This window comes from Candoia aspera, chromosome 1, assembly GCF_035149785.1.
Source record: "Candoia aspera isolate rCanAsp1 chromosome 1, rCanAsp1.hap2, whole genome shotgun sequence".
NCBI classification, from domain to species: domain Eukaryota; kingdom Metazoa; phylum Chordata; class Lepidosauria; order Squamata; family Boidae; genus Candoia; species Candoia aspera.
Genome location: NC_086153.1, coordinates 11,856,351 through 11,877,114, shown reverse-complemented (window position 1 = coordinate 11,877,114; position 20,764 = coordinate 11,856,351). Strand labels below are relative to the sequence as shown.

The following is a 20,764-nucleotide window of genomic DNA, read 5'->3' as shown; positions in this document are numbered from 1 at the left end:
AAAGATTGGACATGCCTACAAACCACCTCTCTTGCAAGATGATGCTGTCAGGGTAATGCATTCTATATGCCAGCAAATTTGGAAAACACAAGAATGGCCATCAGATTGGAAAAAATCAACTTCTATCCCCATACCAAAAAAGGGAAACACTAAAGAATGTTCAAACTATCGAACAGTGGCACTCATTTCACATGCCAGTAAGGTAATGCTCAAGATCCTGCAAGGTAGACTTCAGCAATTCATGGAGCGAGAATTGCCAGATGTACAAGCTGGGTTTAGAAAAGGCAGAGGAACTTGGGACCAAATTGCCAATATCCGCTGGATAATGGAAAAAGCCAGGGAGTTTCAGAAAACCATCTATTTCTGTTTTATTGACTATTCTAAAGCCTTTGACTGTGTGGACCATAACAAATTGTGGCAAGTTCTTAGTGGTATGGGGATACCAAGTCATCTTGTATGCCTCCTGAAGAATCTGTATAACGACCAAGTAGCAACAGTAAGAACAGACCACGGAACAACGGACTGGTTTAAGATTGGGAAAGGAGTATGGCAGGGCTGTATACTCTCACCCTACCTATTCAACTTGTACGCAGAGCACATCATGTGACATGCTGGGCTTGAGGAATCCAAGGCTGGAGTTAAAATCGTTGGAAGAAACATTAACAATCTCAGATATGCAGGTGATACCACTTTGATGTCTGAAAGCGAAGAGGAACTAAGGAGCCTTATGATGAAGGTGAAAGAAGAAAGTGAAAAAGCTGGCTTGCAGCTAAACCTCAAAAAAACCAAGATTATGGCAACCAGCTTGATTGGTAACTGGCAAATAGAGAAGCAGTGAAAGACTTTGTATTTCTAGGTGCGAAGATTACTGCAGATGCTGACTGCAGTCAGGAAATCAGAAGACGCTTAATCCTTGGGAAAAGAGCAATGACCAATCTCAATAAAATAGTTAAGAGCAGAGACATCACACTGACAACAAAGGTCCGCATAGTTAAAGCAATGGTGTTCCCCATAGTAACATATGGCTGTGAGAGCTGGACCATAAGGAAGGCTGAGCGAAGGAAGATCGATGCTTTTGAACTGTGGTGCTGGAGGAAAATTCTGAGAGTGCCTTGGACTGCAAGAAGATCAAACAAGTCCATCCTCCAGGAAATAAAGCCAGACTGCTCACTTGAGGGAATGATATGAAAGGCAAAACTGAAATACTTTGGCCACATAATGAGAAGACAGGACACCCTGGAGAAGATGCTGATGCTAGGGAGAGTGGAGGGCAAAAGGAAGAGGGGCCGACCAAAGGCAAGGTTGATGGATGATATTCTAGAGGTGACAGACTCGTCCCTGGGGGCGCTGGGGGTGTTGACGACCGACAGGAAGCTCTGGCGTGGGCTGGTCCATGAAGTTACGAAGAGTCGGAAGCGACTGAACGAATAAACAACAACACACACCAGCTCATACTGCTCCTGAGGTTTTCATTGAAAGTCTCTTCCTCTTTCAAATAAACTTGAAAAGCAAATTTGTTTTCACCAAATTGAATGGGTGGGTTCATGCTTTGGTTGGCTGAATTGAGTTTTTTTTTTTTTTTTTTGAGGGGTGCTTGTACTATACATTGTATCATAACCCAACCAAACAGCCAGTACACTAAGGTGCCCTACCCAGCCCCATAGTAACCAGACTTTGCAAGAATGGATGCAAGTCATTAAGTCTTCCACTCATTTGTTTAAGGATGCCAACTCAGCCAATAAGAATTACTAGGAAACAGATGCAGGAGATGATTTCTTCCTGGCCCTGCAGTGCATTAGGTTGATTAATCATTGGAAATCCTTGCTGTATAATTTTGGAGTGATGCAATCAGCATTATCTGGCCAAGCCCCTGTGATCATTAATACATTCAGCACTTGATTATGTTAACCCCCAACCAGATTCCAAAAGAAACGTTCTTTTTGATAGCTGCCTATTAGTCTAGAATTTGTATCCACAATACTTCACCTGGTTTTGAACTATGGGGATTTCTAGTCTTCTTGATTCTAATGTGTTTTAACTTCAGCATTCTATGCTGGGTAAGAAGGGGGAGCAGGGTAGATGTATGAGCTGGAAAGGGATGCCTACTCTAGAGTGAGAGAGAGTGACCATTGATTCCAGTATGGCTCTTAATCTAACATGCAACATTGAAACCTAGGAAGCTGGCTTCTACCTAGTCAAACTGCCTATATTCTCAAGCTTGGCCTGTGTTGAATTTAGTATTTTTGTAACTTAGCATGTTGTGGGAATCCAGGCTATTTGGTTAGTTTCAGTGTATCATGTAGATCCAGAAATGTTGTATGAACACAGCACATATATTAAGGTACTTCAGGATTGCTTATCCTAAAGTTGGACAACCTATATTCCCAGGGTTCCATGCAGACTCTATTTTTCAGGTCTTGGATCCCTACCTGACCACAACTGTCATCAATCACCCCCAATCCCCACCATTTTAAAGTGAAAACTACAGGAAAACCATACACCTAAACAATAGATTGCTCACTCCTAGCTTACACTGCTAACCAGTATTTCTCTGGCAGTTCCAGGCAGGACTTTTTTCTGGCTTGTAATCTTCTGCTCTTCTACTCAGAGGACAAAATAAGATTCTAGTCTTCATGTTCTAAATAAAAGGCTGGTTCAAGTGAAATATGGAAATTAAATGGGACATTTAGCTCTGAACTACTGACCTTGATAGGTATCTTGCAGGTTCTAAGTTCTGACTTGCGGGTTTAGATGGGGTCTTTCCCAGTGTTATCTGAGATGTGGGAATTAAATCTAAGAACTTTAGCATTGAAGGCATGTATTCTACCAGTAAGCTAGGGTCCTCTATTACAGCATCCAATCATGGACAAGAGGATCTGACCTGAGGTAGATAGTGTTAAGGTTGCACAAAGTCCACCACCACCCCACCATTCCTGGTGGCATTTCAAGCCTTTCTGTGTGCCCCAATCTTCTGATCTTCTAGGGAAAAATTGCAGAGATGAGTGTTGAGTGTTCCAGTCATCACAGAAAGCTCTACATGACCAGAACTAGCAGCCTAAATGCAAAGCAAGCTCATCACCAAACATGACCATGGAAATTTTACACCAATGAGGTTGGCATTATAAGGAGAGGGGATATCCTTGCAATGATTGTAAGGTGGATCTCTCTGTCAGTGAATGATTAATCAGCACCCTCTGAGCTTCTCCCAAGCACAGTGGCTTTGCCATTTTTTAAATTCTTATTATCATTTATTCATTTATTTATTTGACCCTTTGAGTCAGTGTTGACTCCTAGCTAATGCCTGGACAAGTCCCTGCAGCTTTCTTGGCAAGTTTTCAGGGTTGGTTTGCCCTTGCCTCCTTCCTCCTAGGGCTGAGAGAGAGGGACTGTCTCAAGGTCACCCAGCTGGCTTGGTGCCTAAGGTGGGACTAAACACAGTCTCTCAGTTTCTAGCCTGATGCCTTAACCACTACACCAAACTGGCTCTCTGGCTTTGTCACAGTATTAATAAAAAAGGAACATCTCTCAATTTTTCTGAGCCACTTGCAACAGGGATGTGAGGACTGCAGTGCTTGCTTGTGAGTTAAGACAGTAAAACACCTCTATGTTGAAATGGCAAGTACTTAAGAATTCTCAACTCAGGCATTTCTGCCCTTCGTCCTCCTCAGTGTTACTACCAGAGAGTACTGTCAGATGCAAGAGGGAGGCATTAAAGAAATTTATTAACTTACTAAAACAGAGCTGTCTGTGCTGCTGCTGCTAGGGTAAAGTGGCCAAGCTCATTTTAGTGAAAATGGAGGGGGGAAAGCCTTGGCACATAACTGCTTCAGTGTCATTCCAGCAACTTAAACAATATTTAAAAGAGATCCAGTTCAGGCCTGCCACATATCTATCTTTGGGGCCAGAGGAAGACACACTGCTTGGATATTTAAGCCCCCAAGTTATCGAAATGTGTCAAGTGTCAAGGAGAAAGCATTTGTGGAACCTTATTGTCGCTGAGAAATCAGCACAGATATTGTCATTCATTAGCCAAATATTGAAGGTGTCAGTGGGCACAAAGCAAACTGCTGGGGTGAAAAATGTATGAAGAAAATGAAAAAAGAGTGATGTAGTGTTGATATGTTACCTACAGCCTCTCTGCCTATTTATTAAGGACATTCCTGATTTTTGCTTTTTTTTAAAAAAAGAAATTGGCCTTCCTTGTGTCTACATTTGTCGTTATGGGTTTATATGTTATTCTGGTGAAGAATGAACTACAGTTTGCAGTTCTTGTTATTTGTAACTTCACATTGTCAGTCCTGTCTGTATCCACTTTGGACCAATTTATCAGTCTGCATTCCTGGAGGTGCTCTCACATTCCTTTGAAGTTTCAAATTTGGGGCAAGCTTAGCTTTAATGTTTTAAATTGTCCTCCTTTCTCCTTATTCCTTGTTTTTTTTAATAACGTCTAGCCAGATGAAGGGACGCGGTGGCGCTGCGGGTTAAACCGCTGAGCTGTCGATCGGAAGGTCGGCGGTTCGAAACCGCGCGGCGGGGTGAGCTCCTGTTGTTAATCCCAGCTCCTGCTCACCTAGCAGTTCGAAAACATGCAAATGTGAGTAGATCAATAGGTACCACTTCGGTGGGAAGGTAACGGCGTTCCGAGTCGTCATGCTGGCCACATGACCCGGAAGTGTCTATGACAACGCCGGCTCCAAGGCTTAGAAACGGAGATGAGCACCGCCCCCTAGAGTCGGATTCGACTGGACTTTACGTCAAGGGAAACCTTTACCTTTACCTTAGCCAGATGAAGAGTTCTGGAGAATCCAGCCCCACACAATGATTATAATATTTCAGTTCATCTAACAAAAACATTACCCCTATAGATTGGTGATTTATTTTTATGGACCTTTGACTGCTTCTGTTTTCTAGTACCTGTACCAGTTTTCTAGGCTGAGTCCACTCCAAAGTTCCTTAGTGGAACTGGAGTGGTCTTGGCTAGTGGGAAATACAATATTTTCTTATCTAACCCTCTCTCCCTCTCTGCCATTCCTACTCCAAATGCTCATTCCTCCCTCTTCCCAGGTAAAGGTAGAGATTGCAGGTGTTCTGACAACAAAAATCGTGCCCAGTACCTTGATATCCCCAAATATCTCTGGTGCCAAAAAGAATCTAGGAACGTTTTGTGAGAATGAAGATATCAAAGAGAGCTTCAACTTTGCTTTGCCTGGCATCTAATCAATCTTACTTATTTATATAAGAAGATTCTGTGGTCTCTATTGTCACTTTGGTGGTTCTTCTGGACACCAACACATTTGGCCTGGATTTAGCAGCCTGATATTAACAGGTCTACTGGAGTCTCTTGAAGTTAATTTTCAGAAACTGAAGCAAGTTCAAAGTGTTGATTCCAATGGATCTAAGTTTTAGTCTCTAACCCCAGTTAATCAGATCTGGTGGGTTAGGGAGTTGTGCAGATTCTCTAACTCAGTTCATTAATTCTCATAAAAGTTTAGTCTAAGCTAAACTAATTCAGGTTAATTGTATTATGGCAACTGTTGGCCAGAAGGTTAACTGTCCTTTCCAAATTCTGAAATAGAGGCAGAATCCTGGACTCACCCTGTGCTTTATGGCCTTTCTATTTTGAGCTACTTTTATTAATTGATGGATATCACTTCTAATGGTTTGTGGCAATCTGCCCTAATAAAGTATCTGAAGGGCAGGCCATATATCTAAATAGCAATAAATCTTGCAGTGGTGAATGTATTCATGCTCACTGTGCAAAATACGATTTTATTTGTTTATTTATTTATGCCCTTGCGATTGACCAATTCACATAGCTCTGTTGGAGTGTGTGCTCACTGATTTTGGTGATGATGGGACTTCAGAACATAGAGAATCTGGGATGAATGTTGGGGCAGGGGCTAGCCTAATAAACATAATGCCATTCCTCACACGTGGCTATTGATGCTGTATTAGCTGGTTCCCAGACTGATAAAGAAAAGAAAACACTGTGTAAACAGCCAACTGCAAGCTCCTCTATTATCAGTGAAAAGACCCACCAGCTCTCTGGTTCATGGGAAGGCAATTAGAAAGAAAATAAAGATGTTTTCACATTCCTTTTTCTTTGCCTTCAAGTCAGTCCTGACTTCCGGACAAGTCCTGCAGTTCTTTAGGCAATATTTTCAGAAGTGGTTCGCCACTGCCTTCTTAGAGTTGAGAGAGAACGGTTAGCCATAGAAGTCATGCAGTGGGCTTCTATGCCTAAAGGCAGGACTAGAACTCAGGCTTTCCTGCTCCTAGTCTAGCACCTTAGCCACCAGAGCAAACCTATCCTAAGATACACTGAGATACAATGGTTGTAGATGGGAAATAGTACAGTTTCTTGGGATTCTTGTAACCCCATCTCTTTCATTCCATTAAATCTTGTTAAAGAGACTCTGTATCACAGCTGAAAAAAAATCACTTTCAGCTTTAAGCAGATGTCAAATAGACTGACACATATATCTTTAGTGGTGAGTCCTCCTCCTCCTCCTCCTTTTCTCCTTCTTCTCCTTCTTCTCCTTCTTCTCCTTCTTCTCCTTCTTCTCCTTCTTCTTCTTCTTCTTCTTCTTCTTCTTCTTCTTCTTCTTCAATCATACATTGCTTTATCCCTTGCCTGGGTCTGCATGAAGTACAGCTGGTGACATTGCAAAGACTTCAGAGTGTGATGATGTTCTATCCTACAAAATAGAGGGAGAAGAAAGGGGTGTCCAAGGCAGTGGGTTCCCCCTGAAGACATTTAAACAAAAGAATAGTCCAACTGCAGTATCCAAGTTCAGATGAACAGAACTATATGTAAAGAAATAACGTGAATGGAGTGATTGTGGTGTTGGCAAGACTCATGGGATCCAGATGTTGGAAGCAAGGTCAGCGTTCCTGGGTGCAAGGCAACAAAGCAGGTGGTCATGAACTTTGTGTCCAATAATCAGCCTAATGAGTTGTGTGTGCTTTTATTTTTCAGGCAGTGCCCCCAACTCATTTGAACCCAATAATTCTCAACTGTCCCATGTTCTCTCTCAGGGAGCCCAGTCTCCTGACCAACACCCCCATGATACTAATTTCATTCTGTCCCCACACTATCTGTCCCCTTGCAACTTTTGAAAGTGGTGTGATAGGTGCTTTTTGTTTGTTTGTTTGTTTTTTGTAATGGTTTCTGAACAGTTTGTGTGTGTGTGTGTGTGTGTCAGAAGCACCTACCAATGTGCTTCTGTGTTGAAAGGATGTGCTGGTGATATCACCATTGCCTGGGGGATGCCTGAGGGGGCTCCTTTCATGTCCCTGTTATTTTCCCAAAGTGGTACCTATTTATCTACTTGCATTTGCTTGCTTTCGAACTGCTAGGTTAGCAGGAGCTGGGACAAGTTGACGGGAGCTCACTCTGTCATGCAGCTTGCACTCTTGGGTTTCGAACTGCCGAGCTGCTGACCTTAATGGTCCTCTGACTCAGCGTCTTAACCACTGAGCCACCGCGGCCCCTTTGAATAGTTTCTCTGAATAGTTTCTCCAAGGTCATCTCCATGGTTCCCTACACTAGACCATTCTAAATTTGGTTTATTCCCATTTCAGAAGTGAGTCTGGACACCATAGAGTAAATGGTCTAGAAGTTGTGGATTACCCACCCCAGCTTGAGAATGTCTGCATAGAGTAAATTCTCTGCTTATGGGTATTCCTGTTTCCTCAAAGTAGGCAGGGATGATGGAGTGGACATAACTTTATCCGCATTTGGATCTAAGAACCTGTTTTGTAATTGCAATCTAACAAGCTCACCTTGGCTTGCAGTTCAGAAAAACAAATAAAATATCATTCAGCTGAATTGCTTTCCTTGTTTCTTGCCACTAAAGCACAAAAAAAAAAAAAAAAGGATGCTTGAAGAATAACGTATTTGTGAATTCCAGTGTCAATTGACCCGATCTATTCTTCATGGATTAATGTGCGGATGGAAACTTAGTTTCCTCTGCTGTGTTTTTCACCCTTGAATATTTTGATGTCACACTTGTTTGAAATAGAGCAGTGAGATGTATTTTAAAAGTGCATATCTTAAAGGGAAAATGCTTTTGAAATGCTTTCTAGAATCCCATCAGAGGTCCACCCCCCCCCCCAATGCAGATTAATATGGAAATCAAATGGAATAGACTTCAATGAATTCAGTCCAGGGGTAAACTATAGGATTTTTGCTATCACCACTTTATAAAGAACAAACCAATGGCCACCAATTGAACTGGTTTTGAAAGGGGACCAGACAAGTTCATGGAGGACAGGTTCTCAATACTGTTTATTGGCTTAGGAATTACAGGCAACGTACTTCAAGTACTTGTTGTTTACGAGAAACTGTCAAAGAGGGTAAACCTTCTCCAGTTTTGCAATGAACTTTCAGAATGCATTGGTTTGGCCGCTATGATCAGGTCCAGCAGAGCTAATATGGGAAATGACATGTTCAGCTGATAGCCTGGTCTGTTTAGCGTGAGCTGAAACCCAGCACAGCCCGTGTATGTGCCTTGAATCCTAAGAATATAGAAAAAGCCCTTCTAAGTCAGCTCATTGGTCCATCTGTTCCAGCAGTTGGTGTCTACAGTGGCAAACTTGGGAGCTCACAAGCCTGAACTGTGGGGCGAGACATCCTTCCACTCCTGCTTCCCAGCAACCAGGATTTAAGGCCTGGTGCTTGTGATTCCCAAGGCAATAGACAGCTATGGGGGCCAGGAGGCACTCAAACTGACTCTCCATGAATGTATCCCATCTCCTTTTAAAAGCTACCCCAATTGGCTGCCATTGCCACAGCTGGCCAGGGGCATCCATGGGGCGTGGGGGAGGCAGAGGGAGGGCTCCAACATGTCAAGATACAGGTAGTCCTCACTTAAAAACCATTAGTTTAGCAACAGTTCAGACTTACGACTGTCAGGTCACCGGGAACAGAAACCATGCTGAGACGGTACTCCAACTCTAGTTCTTTATTGCTCCCATCCCACAGACAGAATCTTGCCAGACTGAGGCTACTGCACTAAGTTAAAGGAAACAACCCAAAAGGGACCTAAGGAGGGGTGCCTTGAACTTCTTGACCTTCCCAGCCACCGGGTCTGGGCTGTGAAGTCGTTTATCAGTCTGGAATGCTCTCTCCCCCAGGAACCAGGACCCTCACTGGAATCTACCACATCACCCCATCCTTCAGGAACACATTCCATCGCAACCATGGTGCTGAAAAAACTGACTTGTGACCAGTCCTCGCAGTTATGACCATGGCAGTGTCCTTGCAGTCACGTGATCACAATTTGGGTGCTTGGCAACCGGTTCGCATTTATGACCGTTGCGGCATCCTGCGGTCATGAGGTCGCCATTTTTGACCTTCCCAGCCAGCTTCCGGCAAGCAAAATCAATGGGGAACTGCATGATTTGCTTCACAACCACATGGCTTGCTTAAGGGCCACGGTGATTCACTTAACCACCACAAAAAAGGTGGTGAAATCAGGTCAGATTTGCTTAATGACTGCTTCATTTAGCAACCAAAATTCTGGTCCCAATTGTGGTCGTTAAGCAAGGGCTACCTGTAGCAGTTGTGACCATGTGATTGAAGCCCCACCCCTTCAAGTTTAGCTTTGGCCCATGGGATTTCGACTGCACAGTTGTAGCTACTCCCTTGCCCTTTTGACTTCTCTATGGACACCCCAGCTGCTGGCAGTGAATGCAGTTTTGCCATGTGCTGTGTGACAGAGTTGTTTCCCTTTGTTGCTTCTCTGCCTCCTTGTCTTTAGTTTCATTGACTGAGCTCAAGTTCTAACCTTAGAACTTTTTCCTCTAACATCTTAGAGAGGGAGAAAAAGTTCTTTGGCTTTGCCTCCCTGATGCCACTCAATGGCATTATTTCACTCATTTATTTATTAGATTTAATGCCACCTGTGATCCAAAAGTTCTAAGGGGGTTGTGGTAATGAAACTTAAAAAAATAAAAACAACCACAGTCAAAGAATCAAAATTCTATCACTAGAGAATCATACAAATATAGTACAGTCCTCCATTGTAGGCATCATGTATCACTGTAGACCCTCCAGGACAGGTCTGTGTTTTACGGGTTCTGGAAGGCTAAAACCATGCTGATTATAGGCATTGCCACAGAAAAAATAGATCCTATCATATGCATCTCACGGAAGTGGGAGACTACCAGAGATTTCTCTCGGGATGAATTAGTTAGGCAGGGTAGTTCCAGTTGGAGAAGGTGGTTCTGAAGATACCTGGTGCCAAGCCAATAGAATTTTGTATGCCTGTGTCATGCCTCCCCATACCTTTCTGTTCCAAGTTAAAGAGCCCCAGTTGCTGTAGTCTTTCCTTAAGAGGAAGTACTCAAGACCTCTCAGCCTTTTAATCACCTATTGTTGCACCTTCGCCTCTATAATACCTTTGTGAAGGTGCATGGGCCAGAATGCTAGTGTGGTCTCTTTACTGATACATGTAAGGACATAATGTAATGGTACGTGTGAAGACCTTGGGAGATGGGATGAAGAGATGCTGTCTAGGGAGTGGTCAAATAAGAGACAGCATAGCCCACAGCTGGATAGTGGGTGGAGCAAGAGGCTCAGGAGGGGCCCTCCCTAGTTTCTCAGGCTGTAAAGGTGACAGCAGGAGAATTGTACTTTCAGACTTGCGAGATCCTGTTAATGTAGCCTTACAATAAAGTAGAATTAGCTCATCTGGTTGTGCTTCCTGTCTGGTCTACATGGGAAGACTGACACAAAATTGTAGTGATAGTTCTACTTTCTCTTTCCTTCCTGGTGATTCCAGACATGGAATTTACCTTTTCTTCAGCAACTGCACACTGGAGTGTCTCTATGTGAAGACCCGGTCCTCTCTCTAAAGGCCTGTCCAGTCCAGGTCTGGTTCAGAGACAAGGATACCTAAGATGGGAGGATGATGGCCTTCAAGTTCCCTCTCCACTATTGGATACACTGGCTTAGGAGACTTTGTAGTAAAAACACAACTACAGTGAACAGTTTTATATTGTTTTTTTGGTGGTAACTAATATTTCCAAAAGAGCCTCGTGTGGTACAGAGGGGTAGGCAGCAGTATTGCAACCAAAACTCTCCCCATGACCCGAGTTCAGTCCCAGCGGAAGCTGGATTCTCGGGTAGCCGGCTCAGGTCGACTCAGCCTCCCATCCTATCGAGGTCGGTAAAATGAGCACCGAGCTTGCTGGGGAATGTGATGACTGGGGAAGGCAGTGGCAAACCACCCCGCTCTATAGTCTGCCAAGAAAACATAGCAAAAGCGGCATCCCCCCCAAAGGGTCAGACATGGCTCGGTGCTTACACAGGGGACCTTTCACTTTCAGAATATTTCCAAATTTAAACACATACCTGCACATTAGCATATGCAAATTTCAGGCCTGGGATTCTTTTGTTCTATTAATACTATTGTTATTTAAACATTGTCTACCAGATAGTTGTGCTAATCAAAAGTATCACATCCTTCCTAAGGATCTAGGATAGCTAAAGATACCATCGTTTTATATATATATATATATATTCCTCTTCAGGTGGGGCAGGTACAGCTACTCTGTTCATACTTCTGTGTTTTTTGTAAAGCCATTTAAATTTTTGGCTAGCCTTTCTTCCTCTGTCTCTCTCCAGGTGTAAACAGCTTAAATACGCAAAGGAACTCCCACAGCTTTCTATTATTTTTATCTTTGTCAACGAGGCACTTTCAGTCATCCTCCGTTCGGTGCACAGCGCTGTAAACCACACTCCAGCTCACCTCTTGAAGGAGATCATCCTTGTAGATGACAACAGTGATGAAGGTACGAAGCTCAGCTTTTAGTGGGAGGGGAAGACAAAGCAGGCAGGACACTTATGAAACATTCACTATTCATTTATTTAGTTGAACAATATTGGTAGCCTGCTGGAGTCCTGACCAGCTCTGGGTGAGGAAGCACAAAACACACATTACGGAAATTGAAAATAGGTACAAAAAGTTAAAGCAATATTACAATCAAACTTCCTACGTCAGATACCTACAATCAACTAATAGCAAGCGCATGATGGGATTACACTCATGTTGCTTGTGCATGGAATGCAAGGAGGATTGGGACCACTTATATCTCTGGAGGAAGTGTGTTTCATGGTGGGGAGTGCACCACAGAGACAGTCTGTCATCTAGCCTATCCCCATGTACTTCTCAAGGAGAAAAGACTCTGAATCTTGTAGGTCTCCTCTAGATGACTGAGTGCCCAAAATTTCTTGCATTACTTGCTTTTACTATTCTTGTTCAACTTGATAGGGAAATATGTCCCACCACCACCAACCGAAGAACATTTTTGTAAAATTCTTATCCTTACTTCAGTAATCAGGTGTGATATCCTGTCTTTATAGTAATTGGAGTCTTTGCTTTGAACTCTTTAAATTGATTCTATTCAAAAGCTCAATTTGGTGCAGACGCTGAATTTTTGAACTGATTTCTTGGCAACTGGTTTTATTCAGAGCATTAAATCAATTAAGCCATTTCAGATGAAGATTCAATTTGAAAGGACAATTTCATTAAATTGCCTTCAAATTAAACCTTTGAATTAAAGCTTCACTTTGGCCTAGGGTTTGGTTTTTTTTTTTTTTTGCTAGGAAGCAGAAGGAATCTGATAGGCAAGGGTCTATACTACACCTGTTTTTTTTTTTAGTTTTCTCGTTCCTGTTGGATTTTTCCTAAACCAGTGGAGAGTTTTCAGTTATTTGACTCTAATGATAGGTAGCCACTACATTTCTTTTGCTCTGGTCTTTACAACTTCACATGTTCTCCTTGTTTCTTGATGAAGGCAAATTGTATTTTGGAAGTCACTGGAGTCTTCAGCCCAGTGGTGTGCTGAAGTCAGCTGGTGTGAGCCGATCGTTTGTTGGAAATTTTACGAGCCAGTTGAAAGCAGAGTTGAGCCCCAAAGCCTAGCGCATGATCAGCTGTTTGGCAGCTGACACTGCAGCACGGCAACAGCAATGAAGGCAGCAAATCTTGTTAAATATTTATCAGCACGCTACTGCTTCAGCCTATCCTACATCCCTACTCTGTCAAACATTGGGCTAGTCTTATTTATTTATTTGTCAAATTTTAATCACCACCCATCTCCCCCATGAGGAGGGACTCTGGGCAGCTTACAATAAAAACTAATAGGAAAAAAGGAACAGCTTTATGAGAGTTAAATGTTGAGATGCTGTTTGGTTAAGATGATTCCTGATGACTTCATGAACACACCTGGGTCATTTTATTGGCAGCCATGGAAGAGATTTGCCATTGCCTTCTGAGAGTTTTTCTTTTTAAACTTTCCAATCTAGTCTACAGCTCTGAGATTTGCTGACAGTCTTCCACCTCTATAGAAGTCAGGTTTGATCTTGCTTAGCATTTTCAAAATCAGCCAAGTTTTAAGCCACTACCTCTTTGAAGTATCTCAAAAGATACTCCATACTCCATTATAAAAGTATATACCTCACTGTCAAAATTAGATTTTTTAAAGCGTAAAAATACAACATATTCAGCTGATTTGATTTAGAAGGGCTGTGGTTGGCTTGTGTGCCTATGTATTATATTTTTTCTTTCCACTTCAGAATACAGTACAGGTAGTCCTCACTTAACAACTAAAATTGAAACTGGCATTTTGGTTGCTAAGCGAAGCAGTCATTAAGCAAATCTGAGCTGATTTTATGACCTTTTTTGTGGTGGTTGTTAAACCAATCATGTGGTTCCCCATTGATTTTGCTTGCCAGAAGCTGGCCAGGAAGGTTGAAAATGGTGATCACATGACCACGGTATGTTGCAACAGTCATAAATGTGAACTGGTTTCCAAGCGCCCAAATTGTGATCACTTGACTATGAGGATTCTGCAGTGGTCATAAGAATGAGGACTGGTCATAAGTCAGTTTTTTCAGGACCGTCTTAAGTCTGAACTATCACTAAACAAATGGCCATTAAGTGAGGACTACCTGTATGTATGTGCACATGTGTGTGCATATCTGGATATGATGAAAACATGACTGACCCAGCATGACTTGATATGTCCTCTGAACAATAGACATAAAAGGACAGAAGCAGTAGCTATTCTATTCAGTCTTTTTACTTGACATTTTCTCAATCTGAGCCCAAGAGGTCTACTGGCCCTTGGTTGTACACTACATTTTCTTGCAGTCAAGCCTGCTTTGATGCTTATGTCTAACGCACATGGCTCTTGCAAGCATAATTACTAGTCAAAGTGGATGGGAGAGGGGAGGAAAGGGAGAAAGGAAGAGTGGAGAGAATCACAAATTTTATGAAATGATACAAGGAGAGTCTGAGGCAGCCCACAGTACTTCTAACAAGAGAAAAGGCCAAGAAGATTTCTGGGGCGATGAGCTGTCCAAATGTCCAAAGGGACATTTTTCTCATCTATTGGTTTAAATAAAGTCAGTGCTAATCTCAGAATCACTGTTCCCAACCCAGTATTCCAGGGGTGGACAACTTTGTGATAGTTCAAGCTGCACTTAATTTTTTGCAGGAAGGAAAGAATTGACTTACGCAGGGTGATTATGCTAAGTAGACAAGGGCCTGTTCTGGGCAGTGTTGGGCTTCAGGGTTTAGTGACCATGGTCTAGACAACGACCATGGTCTAGATGATGATTATGCTAAGCAGACAAGGCCCTGTTCTGGGCAGTGTTGGGCTTCAGGGTTTAGTGACCATGGTCTAGACAACGACCATGGTCTAGATGATGATTATGCTAAGCAGACAAGGCCCTGTTCTGGGCAGTGTTGGGCTTCAGGGTTTAGTGACCATGGTCTAGACAACGACCATGGTCTAGATGATGATTATGCTAAGCAGACAAGGCCCTGTTCTGGGCAGTGTTGGGCTTCAGGGTTTAGTGACCATGGTCTAGACAACGACCATGGTCTAGATGATGATTATGCTAAGCAGACAAGGCCCTGTTCTGGGCAGTGTTGGGCTTCAGGGTTTAGTGACCATGGTCTAGACAACGACCATGGTCTAGACGATGATTATGCTAAGCAGACAAGGCCCTGTTCTGTGCAGTGCTGGGCTTCAGGGTTTAGCGACTGTGGTCTAGACAATGACCATGGTCTAGATGATGATTATGCTAAGCAGACAAGGCCCTGTTCTGTGCAGTGCTGGGCTTCAGGGTTTAGCGACTGTGGTCTAGACAATGACCATGGTCTAGATGATGATTATGCTAAGCAGACAAGGCCCTGTTCTGGGCAGTGCTGGGCTTCAGGGTTTAGTGACCGTGGTCTAGACATGACCATGGTCTAGACGATGATTATGCTAAGCAGACAAGGCCCTGTTCTGGGCAGTGCTGGGCTTCAGGGTTTAGTGACCATGATCTAGACAACGACCATGGTCTAGACGATGATTATGTTAAGCAGACAAGGCCCTGTTCTGTGCAGTGCTGGGCTTCAAGGTTTAGTGACTGTGGTCTAGACATGACCATGGTCTAGACGATGATTATGCTAAGCAGACAAGGCCCTGTTCTGGGCAGTGTTGGGCTTCAGGGTTTAGTGACCGTGGTCTAGACAATGACCATGGTCTAGACGATGATTATGCTAAGCAGACAAGGCCCTGTTCTGGGCAGTGCTGGGCTTCAGGGTTTAGTGACTGTGGTCTAGACAATGACCATGGTCTAGGTGATGATTATGCTAAGCAGACAAGGCCCTGTTCTGGGCAGTGTTGGGCTTCAGGGTTTAGCGACCGTGGTCTAGACAATGACCATGGTCTAGACGATGATTATGCTAAGCGGACAAGGCCCTGTTCTGGGCAGTGTTGGGCTTCAGGGTTTAGCGACTGTGGTCTAGACAACAGATTTCCAGACATTTCGCCTGCAACCATGGCTGGCATCTTCAAAGGCAAAGTGCTCTGCTACATCTTGCCTCTGAAGATGTCAGCCACAGTAGCCAGCGAAACATGTTGTCTAGACCCTGAAGCCCAACACTGCACAACAGATACTGTCTGTGAAAGCCTACACCATTACAAGGCCCTGATCTTTTTTGGTAAACCTTTTTTAGGCTTAAACTCTGGTTCTGTTTTTCCTGGATTAAGGAAATGGTTAAGAACCTTGGTGTTGATTTTTGGGCACTGATGCTAGTGAGGGCTCCAGGATCCCCACCCCCACCCCCACCCCAAAAGGGAGTTCAGGTTGCCTACACACACTGGGAGACAGTGAAATCCTTTGGGATGAGACTCTATTTCATTGAATCAGAGAGATCTAAAAAAACTATCCATTAATTCCTGTAGAAGTGGATCTGGGATTTTCACTCCCAGAGGGATCCACAGTAAAAGAAATATATTTATGGCTAAAGTTGGGCTCCTGGTCGTATTTTCCCTCAGAAGATCTGGAGGATTGAGATGAATGAACAAGTGAGCATAACGTCTCCAACTTAACCGTTAAAAAGCCCAGGGGGCTTCTAGCAATACCTGTCTCATAGCTGAGTTCCTTCTTCAGCACTTTCTGACTACAGGTTGGTACATGTTTACAGAGCAAATCTAGCAAGCGTCAGAGAAGGAATGAAAACTATAGGCAAGATCTTGATACTATTGTAAATGTACTAGATCATTTAAAATGTAAGCAAAAACGAAAGAGATTCTTCAGCCACCTTGCACATTTAAAATAAATGTAATCTCCAGCTTACTTTTTTTTTAAAAAAAATTCTTACTATATAAATACCATTAGGTTTTTTGGAAGTCAGATAACTATCCTGTTAAAGGAGGTTGTTATACAACATGGATTTTTCAGGATCCTCATGACCCTAGTAATCTATTGAAACTTGCCTGCGAAAAACAACATAGACCAGGGTTTCTCCACCAGGGTTCTGTGGCACCCTGGGGTTCCCCAAGAGGTCCCTAGGGGTTCCCTGGGAGATCTTGATTTATTTAAAAAATTATTTCAAATCTGGGCAGCTTCACATTAAAGAGGTAATTCTTCATTCTTTATTTTTAGTTTAAGAACACTGTTAATTTGTTTCAAGGCCTACCCATGAAACAAATATAATACTTTTGTAACTTCCGGCCTACATTTGAGCCTGAATATGCAGGGGTTCCCCGAGGCCTGAAAAATATTTCAAGGGTCCCTCCAGGGCCAAACGGTTGAGAAAGGTGACATAGATGCATGGAAGCTAACACTAATGATCCAATCTCTGGATGTTTGTTCAAAAGCAAGACCAGCTGAGATCCACAGGGTTTCCCCCCAGATAAGTGACCCCAGTAATGGAAACTCAGACTCCATTCAATGCCCAGCTTTGCAGTCTGGATATTACAACTGCAGAGATATATTCTGTTGTTCTCAACTCCAGATAGAAGGAATCTTCTTGTTAAAGGAAAACTATGAGTCCCCTGGCATCTTAAAGATGAACAAATTTATGATGGTTTATGTTTTCATGGTCTATAGCCATCATGGAACATTATATAATGCATGGAACATTATACTGAAAGAGGATTATATAGGCACCCCTGTTTGGAAGGAGAAAAATATATATAAAAAGCAAAATCAGGAAGGAATGGAATGGAGCTCTAGGAAATCAAAATTATGCAGGGAAGGACATCCATCACAAACTGGTTTTTGAATGTGACACAAACTTCTGCATGGGCTTTTGGCCAAGCACGCTTATATCCTATTTTAGATCTTCACAGTAAAGCAGAATGATTTTTGGAAGAAGTGTTTCTCATATAGATATGGAAGGCAGGATTACATGGGCACCCATATCCTCCAAGCTTCTTAAATCCTAAACATACTGTATGTTCAGGGACAAAATAGTAAGGGATTTTAAAGTCATTGAATCCAATTTTGTGCTTATTGTTACTTCCCTAACAGATGCGACCCAGTTAAAATACGTACTTCCAGTGTAGAGACAGTGCACAGACAAGCACTTATGGTTAGAACATTTCTATTAAGGTCATATTAAAAAGGTGTTTTCTTCCATTTTCCATGGATGGAAATTCTAATCCATGTGAAGTGTCAGGGAGCAAATCTAGATTCTTGATTGGAGCTTCAGAGGCCTTTCACTTTTCTTAGGCAGAGAATTTCTCCCAAGATGGAATGTACTACAATGCAAATTTGTACAGCCTGAAAACAAAAATCCTCTTCTTTGATATCTGGAAGAAGGAGTGGGAAATACAGAGAGAATAGGCTCCAACCAACCAACTCCAATTTGGCCTTACATGAATTGTGTTGCCTATTTGCAATTTGTGTTACGTTAATTCACTGCTTTGTGCACATACAGGAGCTGAGACTCGGAGTTTGATTACAGGAAGTTTTTAGATAGTCAGTCTGGACCCATGGGCACCTATGTGCCCACTGACAGACATCCCCCCCAACTTTTTAATATTCTTCTAATCAAATAATAAATTAATCTCCTTTTAATAAATCAATACATCAATAAAATTAACTAGGAAGCTGACATCTTGCCTAGCCTTCATAGCATTCTGCAATGTATCTGGTCTCCATGAGGGTCCCACTGGGACAGTAGAAAGTAAAAGGAAAATGATGTGAAGGGAAAAAATGTATTTTTCATTGTACTAAAAGTTCCAACATGTCTGTGCTACAGTACTGCGTTGGTGGAAAATATCCTCCTGATCAATGGGGATACTGAGCTCCACCAAGGCAGCCATTTTCTAAATGGACTGCTCTCCCATGACAGCCATTTTGGGAGTGTTCCCACCCCAATCTTTCAAAAATGCCAGATGTTTTCACCCTGTTTTGGATAGCCAACAGAACACACATGGTGTTTCTGTTCTTCTATTGCAGCCATGGGCAGCTCTAAATCTGCTCCACTGTTGGTTTGTGGATCCTGGCTGATGAATCAAAGAGAAAAGCTCTCAGCATTTAAAGGAAGTTCCCCTTTTTTAATACCTAGAACTCCACCTAAACTCTGAAGGAGACTACTACATACAGTACTTATCATTTCATTCCTTTCTAAATGTGTGCAGGTTTAACAAAATAATCAATTAAACTCATCTGATATACCTGACTAGGATTTTTTTTTATTGGTTATGGCTCTCATAAAATGACTATAATAAGATTCTTTTCCTCCCCCACTTTTCCACTTTATTGAAACTTAATTGAATTTTAATGAAATGGCACAATGGACGTGCTTGTATGTTTTCGGAAGACCTGAAACCCAGATCAGTTTTTCCCTCCTGTTTGGGCAGAGTGGGACTGGAAAGGGGCATTGGGTAGGTTGTTTTTTATGTCTCATCAGGTAGCAGCATTTGGCCAACCTTCCAGGGCTCAGAAACTAAGCAGGGCTGCACCCAGTTGGACCTTGGATGGAAGACCACTAGGAAATCCTCAGGGTGTAGACTAGACTAAGAATCCAGAAAGAATCTGGGAAGATGGCAGTGTCAAACCACTTCCACATTGTTGTCAAGTAAACGACACTGACAGGTCCATGTACCTCCTGTACCTCCCAGGAGTGGAGCTTGACTTGAGGGAGTCTTTATAGTGGCTATTCATCAAACCATGGTTGAGCAAACCATGATATAATGCAATTTGGAAACTAAGTTGTTAAACTGAAAGTTTTCTTCCTTCTCAGGCGTAGATGGCAGATATCCATCCCATGCTACCCAATCTTTTTAACTTGGAGTAACTTTTGACCTTGAGCCTAGTATTCCAAGAAAGTCAAAGGAATAGAACATAAATCTGGGCTGAAATTAACTTTACCAGGCATGACAATGGAACCAGAGGCATTACAAAAAAGCCCTTCTAATGGCCTTTTTCCAATAATCTCACTTCTAATTTTTATTTCATTTTTTAGAACAGTCTTTATAGCAGCTGGCTGTCTGCCATGTTGTGAATCTAAATGTCAGTAATCCTATGGCAATTTCTCCCATATTTTACATCTGGACATTTAGGATTTTCTTTTCTCTTTTGGACAAGGAACACAAATGGCTGGGGAATCATATTGCCAAGATATTTAATGTCAGACAAAAAGGTTATTTCCTTCGCCCTTTTCTCCTCCTCCCTCTCCTCCTCCTCCTCCTCCTCCTCCCTCTCCTCCTCCTCCTCCTCCTCCTCCTCCTCCTCCTTCTCCTTCTCCTCCTCCCTCTCCTCCTCCTCCCTCTCCTCCTCCTCCCTCTCCTCCTCCTCCTCCTCCTCCTCCTCCTCCTCCTCCTCCCTCTCCTCCTCCTCCCTCTCCTCCTCCTCCCTCTCCTCCTCCTCCTCCTTCTCCTCCTCCTCCTCCTCCTCCTCCTCCTCCTTCTCCTTCTCCTCCTCCTCCTCCTCCTCCTCCTCCTCCTCCTCCTTCTCCTTCTCCTCCTCCTCCTCCTTCTCCTCCTCCTCCTCCTCCTCCTCCTCCTCCTCCTCCTCCTTCTCCTTCTCATCCTCCTCCTCCTTCTCCTCCTCCTTCTCCTCCTCCTTCTCCTTCTCCTTCTCCTTCTCCATGAAAACACTAGCTGCTTCAGGAAGACAAAAATGAGCAGTATCTAACGTGCAGAATGCCAAAGGAATGAAAAGAATGGGATGCCTTGAACAAAAACTTCCTTTGACTTATAGCCTCACTCAAACTAGCAATATCTTTCCAGATTATTGAATAAAAACCATGCTTCTGTCCATGTGGCAACTCAAGCCACAGTGAATCACTTTGCTGTGATGCTGATAATTGGTGAGTTGGTTATGGTCAGCTCATCAAATCCTTCACCTTGGAACACAATGACACTTTTACCAGGTTCAAGGAAAATCACATTTTGTACATTCCACAGTACTGTGGCATGTATTGGAATGTCCATATATATTTTATAGATTATAATCAGCTCA

At 42.9% G+C, this 20,764-nt stretch overlaps 1 protein-coding gene across 1 annotated transcript in view; it reads left to right on the top strand.

The window, feature by feature from the left end:
* Positions 1-20,764, top strand: part of GALNT17 (polypeptide N-acetylgalactosaminyltransferase 17) — a 260,211-nt gene that overhangs the window by 117,993 nt on the left and 121,454 nt on the right. The window contains exon 3 of the mRNA XM_063297376.1: positions 11,633-11,799. Within this exon, the coding sequence (XP_063153446.1) occupies positions 11,633-11,799 (167 nt within the window). The remainder of the gene's footprint in view (positions 1-11,632; positions 11,800-20,764) is intronic.